Raw genomic sequence first — 9,112 nt, 5'->3', positions numbered from 1 at the left:
ACTGCGGCTTGGGCTGGACTTTCTTGGGCGGCCTGAAGCCTCTTCACAAACAATTGAACCGCTCTCCTTGAAGTTCTTGATGCGGTCCGATAAATGGTTGATTTAGGTGCAAGATTTACTGGTAACATATCCTTGCCTGTGAAGGCCCTGTGTTTTGCAAAGCAATGATGACAGCACGTGTTTTCCTTGCGGTTGGGAGATGAGACAAGTTGAAAGGGGAAGAACAATGATTCCAAGCACCACCCTCCTTTTGAAGCTTCCAGTCTGTTATTCGAACCAATCAGCATGACAGAATGATCTCCAGCCTTGTCCTCTCAACACATAACACCTGTGTTAACGAGAGAATCACTGACATTGATGTCAGCTGTTCCTTTTGTGCAAACAAAGGCATGGCTGAAATTCATCCCCCTCCTCTCCCCTGTAACTATTTCCCAGGTCGTTGCTGTAAATGAGAACGTGTTCTAAGTCAACTTACCTGGTAAAATAACAAATAAAATAAAAATATATATATAAAGAAAAAAAAAACAAGGATATCGACTCTGCAGCTCGAGCATGCTTTTGCGGCACAGTCGATAGCGCACTGGACTTCGGGCTAGAAGGTTGAGGGTTCGAGACCTGCTCCCTGCCTGTTTCATTACATTGGTGTCTTGGTGTCAGAAGTGATCGGACCTTGCATCCCCAACAGTGCATGTGCTTGGCCGGTGAGCTCCTTCCTGTAATACCCTTACTATGAGTTGCGCACGCGAGCGTTGCAAAACATATTTAGAAATCTATGTTATTCAATTATTGCACCCACACTGCTCATGCGTGTCAACGAGCGTCTGTGTTGCCAAGGGCTAAAATAAAATTCATTCCTATTTCTGACGCAGATAGCGCTGCAAGTCCTGCCTCTCCCATCTCCTCATTGGTTTATAGAAGCAGGTACCCACGTGCCATCTCCTCATTGGATATACCCACGTGGGTGATAGAAAGACGCAAACTGTTTTGCCGGTAGTCGTGGTAATACAATGAAAGTTTAGATGCGATCACCATATAATTTAAACTATGAAAAGGCCTGGAAGAAGGAGAGATGACTAGAAACGATTTGGTTGGCCGTTTTATATGTGGATTAATTGTCGGAGTAGAGATCCTTGTCCATTTCAGGTAAAATAACAACTCAATGTTTATATCCCAGGACAAATTAGCTAGCAACAGCAAGCTAGCTAAATAGGACAAATTAACATTAGCTAGCAAGTGCAAGCTAACTAGCTAAAATACCATACATGTTTAATGCTTTTCGACCTGTCCCAAAATTAATGTCATTGGTTCAGAGTTTGTTTTGATATTTTAACCTGTGTGTAGTGATCGCGTTTGATGTGGGGGGGCAAAATAAATGTATGCACGATAGCGCACGATGGCGCACGCGCGCAGCCGGTTTGGGCAAGGTGTTATATTTTAGCCCTTGGCATCGCAGACGCTCGTTGGCGCGCGCGAGCAGTGTGGGTGCAATAATTGAATGACATGGATTTCAAAATGTATTTTGCAACGCTCGCGCACGCGACGTGTCCGGTCTGGTCAGCATGTAAGACGTAAGTCGCAAGCGAGCGCGAGGACGCGCTCTTTGAAAGGAGGGAGTAGTGTAACGACCCTGGGATATCGACCTTGCCGTTCGAGCACGCTTTTGTGGCACAGTCGATAGCGCGCTGGACTTCGGGCTGGAAGGTCGAGGTTTCGAGACCTGCTCCATTACAGTATATATACAGTGTGTGCAAATGAGGTAAGATAATCAAAAGCAATAATTCTTATCAAAAGCAATAATTAATTATTGTCGGCGTATGTCAGAATGGGGCACCTGTCTCACTCCCGGGAGGCATATGTTATGAAACTCCCGCGAATGGAGAGCTGGGTGAAAAGTAAATGCATTCGTTTTGGAGTGAGACAGATGCCCCGCTCTGGCGGGTATAAATAAGTATTGTTTTTGATGAGAACGGTTTATCTAGTTTGAAAATTCAAACATGTATTTGATGGAAAAGAGATGTTGGAAATGTTTCTGGACGATCTACCTAGATTCCTTGTTGACAACGTGACCGAGCGGAGCAGATTACTGTTTGATTTGAGAAGGGCGCTCTTCCCTCCCCGCTTTTCAATGACCTGACGGCCATTGTTCGGTTGAGACCGGGGCAGCGTAATAGAACTCCCTCAATGGCCACTTTAGCGCGAAAATTAAAAACAAGAAAGTGGTATTAGGCAACGAATGGTCGTGACGTCATTCGCTACAGAACAGTCCTTTAAAAACAAGATAGTGGTATAGGCGACACGTGAATCTAGATGGTCGTGTCGTCATTCGCTCCAGAGCAATCCTTACATAGATAGTTAAACACTTTCAAGGCTTGTGTACACAACCCAGTGTAGTTAGCTAGTTAATGAAGATGGATTTTCGCTGGTGAGTCTTCTGCTAGTTCGTCGATGTGTTAGCTACTGTAGCTAACGTTTGCTATCTCAGGCAAGCTCGCTAAGAAGACAAGTAAATGTTAACTAACGTTAGCTACCTTGGCTTTTCGAATTGTAAAGTTAGCTAATTTTAGCAAGCTTACGACGTTGTATATTACGATCTTTTTTTCATTGACCGGCGTCTAGTATAAAAGCTATAGCTAGCTAACGTTAGCTAAAGACAAAAGTATCTGTGTAATGTAAGGCTTGAAGTTAGGATAGAGGTTAGCTTTCCCTGACCTAGCTTTCCCTGACCTATCGTTCGTCGAAATGATGTCCAGGAGCAAGTGGGTTAGCTTTAGCTAATTTACGTATGTTTCAAACGTAAATTATTGCCTTGTACTTATATCTGGGTCATTCGTTAATTCACGTTACTGAGTAACGCTATATTGATTCGAACTACAATGGAACATGATCCGTTTGCTAAAATTGATGTCAACATCATTGGAGTTAAATTCTTAGCTAAGGATATCATTAACTAATACTAATTAGCTAATACATAAATAATGGTAATATCCTAACAGTCACTTGGTTATAAAGTTACTATGAATGTGATTATTGAAAATGGGTTTGTCAATTTCTCTTTAGGTGTTTGAGTGTTGGCCCAGTTATAATCTGGTTCTTGTCCAGCCTGCCTTCCAGCCAGTTGAAAACAGGTTTGTTTTAATTAATTATACAATTGGAATTTAGTATTTTTATAACATACTTGAAAATGTACTACAACACCAGAAAATTTGTCGAAAAGACTGAGTGCAAAACAGACCTTCCCTAAAATTCTCATTCCTCAACTAAAAGACCTTTAATCCAAGTTGTAACGCTTCTTGACTAGTGATGAACAATTAACAAAAATAAATTTGGGGGGGGGGGGGGGGGGGGTTAAACAACTAATTGATGTCTGTTCAGATTACTTGAATTCCGTTTAGTCCGTTTTTTGTGCTCCTAACGCGCAGTTTATCTGGAGATAAATCGAATAATTTTGTAGGCAAATCAAGTTCGTGAAATGATGCCTTATCTTATTTGAAGAGCTAGTAAAATGATTTTGTCACATGTCTGCAGCTAGCCTAGCTACACTGAAGAAAAATACTAACGCAACAATTTCAAAGATGTTAAAGTTCATAAGGAAATAATTCATTAGGCCCTATTCTATGGATTTCACATGACTGGGAAAACAGATACCGTTAAAAAAAAAAACATTTAAGGTAGGGGCGTGGATCAGGAAACCAGTCAGTATCAGGTGTAACCACCATCTCATTTGCATAGTTGATTGTGGAATGTTGTCCCACTCCTTTTCAACGGCTGTGCAAAGTTGCTGGATATTTGTGTGAACTGGAACACGCTGTCCTACACGTCTATCCAGAGCATCCCAATTGAGCATGCTGTCATGGAAGAACTTGGCCATTTTCAGCTTCCAGGAATTGTGTACAGATCCTTACAACATGGGGTCATGCGTTATCATGCTGAAACATGAGGTTATGGTGGCGAATGAATGGCACAATGAGCCTCAGGATCTCGTCACGGTACCTCTGTCCATTCAAATTGCCATCGATAAAATGCAATAGTCTTCATTGTCCATAGCTTATGCGTGCCCATACCATAACCCCACCACCATGGGGCACTCTGTTCACAACGTTGACATAAGTAAACCATTCGCCCACACGATGCCGTACACGCTACGCTATCTGCCCTGTACATTTGAAACCGCGATTCATCTGTGAAGAGCACACTTCTCCAGAGTGACAGTGGCCGTTTAAGGTGAGCATTGCCAACCTGAAGTTGGTTAAGACGCCAAACTGCAGTCAGGTAAAGATCCTGGCAAGGATGACGAGCACAAGGATGAGCTTCCCTGAGACAGTTTCTGACCATTTGTGCAAAAATTATTTGGTTGTATAAACTCAGTTTCTCCGGGTGGCTGGTCTCAGACGATACCACAGGTCAAGACGCCCGGATGTGGAGGTCCTGGGCTGGTGTAGTTACACGTGGTCTGCAGTTGTGAGCGAAATTAACATTACATTCTCTGGCAACAGCTCTGGTAGACATTCCTGCAGTCAGCATGCCAATTGCACACTCCCTCAAAACATGAGACATCTGTGGCATTTTGTTGTGACAAAACTGCACATTTTATTGGCCCTTTTATTTTCCACAGCACAAGGTGCACCTGTGTAATGATCATGCTGTTTAAATCAGCTTCTTGATATTACATGCCTGTCAGGTGGATGGATTGTCTTGGCAAAGGAGAAATGCTCACTAAAAGGGATGTAAACAAATGTGTGCACAATTTAAGAGATACGTTTTTGTCCGTATGGAACATTTCTTTGATCTTTTTATTTCAGCTCATGAAACATGGGACCAACACTTTACATTTTGCGTTGAAAATCTTGTTCAGTATAAATAGGATGACTAAAGACAGAACAGTATGGGGAGTACATAGTTAATGTTTGGCTGTTACTGCCTGAGCAGAGATGAGATGATGACTAAGGAATGGAAAAAATAAAGTAATCAAATGCAAACTAAGTATATTTTCAATGTTTTGGCAATTTAATGTTCACAATTTTGGGCTTTTGGATTTCTATTTAAAAAGCCAAAACATTATTTGAATGTAATTTCTTATTGCATTTAATGAAAATCTGGGATTTTGCAGATCTTAAACACTCAATTATTATCCAAAATAACTTTAGAGATACAAAATGTTTTTTTCCCCATAGATTTTTATTGAACACTGACCAGAGTTTTTATTAGCTCAGGATTCCCCTCTGTAGGAATCTGTGTTTTAAAATGGGGTGATATGAAAGTAGTTTGAGATTTCAAAGGCATATTGCACGTAATGATTATTAACAGTTAGACAGAGCGTCCAGGGTGTTGTCAATGGTTTGAATGAGAACCCAATGGCTGTATGGCCCCTTGGGTTCTTGAGAGCTAGTTGATAGTCTGAGTGGCTGGTGAATATTTTTTTGCCCACGAGACACTGACACTGGTTCACCGAAAGATTAATGTCATGCCCTGGTTACAATGGTCAGCTATTGCATGGTCCGCTGTTATATCAATAGCTCGTTTACAAAATGTAACATGGCTGGACTACAGCAGAGGTTCCACCAGCATAAATTTGAGTCAGTCAACATGACTGATGGGATTGTCCCATTTATAGGTTGCTTAGGGTACATTTTTAACCATCGTTATAGCCTTTTTTTCTTTTTTCGAATTATTGAAAATAATCTTGACACTTTATTAGTCAATACATAAAAATACTGCTTTACTTGATTTTTTTTTTCTGTTCTGTATTGTTGGCTGAGGGAAAGTGTATGTAGATAGCACCAGCATCTTGAAAATAAGCCTGGGGAGTAACATTATTTAATGTTCAATCATTTTTGCTGTGGCTGTAAAAATTGTGCAGTGAATATTTTCTCCTATTTTTACAGTTTTCTTGGAAACACTTCGTTGTCGTGTGGGGGAGTCCTTATCCATAGAAATACCTGATGATGACCAGTGTCCGTTGTCAAACTTCACTGTATGTACAGAGAAAATTGGCCAAGTGTTCGAGTATAGCAAGAAGCTGTCAGAGTTGACTGTGGATCCACGTTATCAGGACAGGATCCAGTTGAAGAATGACGCCAACGGCCTTGCTGTTGTAATTTGGAATGTAACCAAAGAAGATGAAAAGCAACAGTATTATGTGGACTGTGCATCTACAATTCTAAAGAGATTTGTAATTCAAATTCTAAGTAAGAAGCTTCCTGTCAATCTTTTTAATGCAAAAAAAAGTTGGTTTGGAAGTACATGTGACAGTAGAGCGGTTTCTAAAGTTCCACTGTTGCTTAGCTGTACTGAAGGGATGAAACATCAGTTATTAAGCTGGTATTGCTATTGTAAACATTGCAGCACTATTTAGACACAAACTAATTAAGCTTTTTTTTCTTATGGTATATTTTCAGACATTACTGAGAGTTCAACCACTACAGCAGCCCCACAACCATCTACACCCACACAAGGTATTATTGTCACCTGATCGTTAATCTGGAAGAAGATAATGCAGGGTTTCCCAAACTTCAACGGGGACCCCGGGGGGTACACAGTTTGGCGCTCTTTTTTGCCTCTAGCACTACATAGCTGATTAAAATAATCAACTTCATCAAGCTTATTTTAATAAGCTGTGTAGTGCTCGGGCAAAAACCAAAACGTACACCCTTGGGGTCCCCATGAACAAGTTTGGGAAACACTGAGATAAAGAGAACCATCTTTGTAGTGCGAAATAATTGTTATTCAAGCATGACAAAGTGTATTTTGCTTATGATATATTTTCAGGTAGCACTGAGAGTTCAACCACCACAGCAGCCCCACAACAATCTTCAACACAACAGGTATAATCATCTCTGATCTTTAAGTTTAAGTAGATTGTGAGTTGTGCAGTAATAGCAGAACTCGGTTCAAATAGTATAAGAAATCTACCAAGCACTTAATGAGCTTGTGTGTTGCAGTAGAACCAACAGAACTGTACCAAAGTGAAAACCCTGCCGATCTCTTTTGAAAGGCGCACACTTTTCCACCTCGCATAGACAGCTGTGTTGTGAACTAACACACAGCAACATTCTAAATGAGGGAAAGGGGATACCTAGTCAGTTGTACAACTGAATGYCTTCAACTGAAATGTGTCTTCCTCATTTAACCTGACCCCTCTGAAACAGAGAGATAACGGGAGCCCTGTTTGTATTTGAAATCAAATACATTCCAAGTTATTGTTTGGGATCTGTCATGTAGAACTAGACAGTAAAGTTGTCTAACTCAATGTCATGATCACCTCTGATCAGGAGCGAGAAGTGGGTCAGATCTGGTGTATGTGCCAATATGTTTTGGAATGTGTATGGTTGTGTATTTGCCCCCATCTGGCTCCTCTGGCCATATTTAGTTTGACAGTCAAGATACTTTTCAACTTTTTYGGCTTCTCTGCCTTTTGGCTAAGATCAAGTGTAGTATCTCTTAAAAAATCTGTTCCTGTCAGTGTAATATCTGCTACGTCCCTTATCTGGGGGCCATATATGAAATWGTTTTTTGGAACGGGGAGATGGAATAGGRGCTTGCTCATCTGCTGCAYGCATCGACCTAGTAATGCAGGCTCTCCAGGAAGGGTGCACTTCTCTGGCTGCAGGTAGCCTCATGGTTAGAGAGGTGAGCCAACAACAAGAAGGTTGCCAGTTCGAATCCCGAGTCTGGCGGGAAGTGAGGGTTGCCTAGATGCCATTGCCTGCATGCCCTTGAGCAAGGCACGTTAAACCCCCCCACACACACACAACTGCTCCTTGGGCACCCAGTGTGGCAGGCTCCTACCTGTCCAACCTGTATATGTATGCGTGTCTTTCGGAGGGGATGGGTTATAGTGGTCAACTTTCGATTGGACTGCAGGGTAGGGTTGCATGTATATTGCTTTTCCCGCCGGTAGTAGTGCGTAATACCATAATAATAATATCCAATATGAAGATTTTCCTGTACTGGTTCTATCAAATGTCTCTCAACGCTTGACATTTTATACAAATCAGTGGGAAATATCCTTTCAGTGACTGTACCGCGAGTTTTGTTTGTCTCTTTGGTGTAGGCCAACGTTTGTATCATGTGCGTTTCTGTTCAAGTGCGGCTGAGCGGGAGAGTAAAGCGGAATCATAATCCAGACGCTGAGACATAGTCCTGCGTCCCATTGTGACACAGCTACATTGCATATATCTGGGGGGTTTTGAGCCACGGTTTTGCAAATTGACTGACAGGTTAACACTTAAATTGGCTAGCTAGCCGACTAGTGTTTTGTTTGAAAGATGCTCTGGACACAGTACCATCTTTTTTGTTTCTTTTGAGAACATCATTTGAGTTGGTGGCTGAAGTGTGAGAGGAGTGAGACAGTGGAACCCAGCAGAGAAGGCAGAGGGCTCGTAGAGTGGACGACCGGCTACTATTCTGAACTTAGTGTGGTGAGATGTCTGGCGCTCAGAGCTGCTAAGGCATCACGAGTGGGTGCTACAGAGTGAAAGAGGAGAAGTCCAGTGGCTATACGACAGGTTGGTTCCCAGACTTGCCCTCTACAAGATCTTCAGCAGACTCCATTATCGTTATCTACCATCCTCTGTCTAGCTCCCGTTGCTCAAGCCATGAACTGACCCCTCCATCTTCAGAGGATGCAGCTTTGAAAGACCTGACTTGCTTGTTTGTTTTTTTTGCTCTTAAGCTCTTTGAAATTCTATGGAAGCATTAAAGAAATGTAATAAATGATTATTAATTAATACATAAGTTAACTAAAGAGCTAACTTTAGATCTATCTAGCTAGGCCTAATGTTTAGAATTTGACATCCAACCGCTAATGTATAGTCTATCAACATTTAATCCATGCTGCTGCACTGAGCCTGCTTCAGCACTTAAGGGCCTATCAGAGTATCAAACGTGTACGCACAGCAGACTTCTAAAATATTGGAGCATTGGGATCGAATTCAAGCAATTTCTATAACTGTCTAAACATTCAAATGAATAGAGGACGCGTACTGGGAGATGCGTTGTTGGAAATTGTGGGGAGGTTCGTGGTCGGACTGTGCGTTGCCAAAGATGTTTGTCTCAGACTGCGTAGCTGTGTCACAATGGGACGCAGGACTATGTCTCAGCGTCTGGATTATGA

At 41.8% G+C, this 9,112-nt stretch overlaps 1 protein-coding gene and 1 pseudogene across 9 annotated transcripts in view; both read left to right on the top strand.

Annotated features, from left to right (window-relative positions):
- LOC112078183 (uncharacterized) overlaps positions 1-9,112 on the top strand; it is a 29,014-nt gene that overhangs the window by 13,421 nt on the left and 6,481 nt on the right. Inside the window, exons 1-5 of one of the 9 annotated variants that reach the window (XR_011478503.1) lie at positions 1,976-2,422; positions 3,058-3,125; positions 5,883-6,185; positions 6,396-6,452; positions 6,766-6,851. Coding sequence is in view for 4 of the 9 variants with exons in the window: in XM_024144494.2 (XP_024000262.1) it covers positions 1,752-1,756; positions 3,058-3,125; positions 5,883-6,185; positions 6,396-6,452 (433 nt within the window). In the remaining 5 variants the exon portion in view is untranslated. The other 8 variants (XM_024144494.2, XR_011478499.1, XM_070441976.1 and 5 more) reach the window with 8 other exon arrangements.
- On the top strand, positions 7,396-7,597 carry LOC111969600 (U2 spliceosomal RNA; annotated as a pseudogene).

This window comes from Salvelinus sp. IW2-2015, unplaced genomic scaffold (genome assembly GCF_002910315.2).
Source record: "Salvelinus sp. IW2-2015 unplaced genomic scaffold, ASM291031v2 Un_scaffold5370, whole genome shotgun sequence".
Lineage (NCBI taxonomy): Eukaryota > Metazoa > Chordata > Actinopteri > Salmoniformes > Salmonidae > Salvelinus > Salvelinus sp. IW2-2015.
Note: the sequence above shows the minus strand (reverse complement) of the source record. Positions and strands in the feature narration are given on the sequence as shown.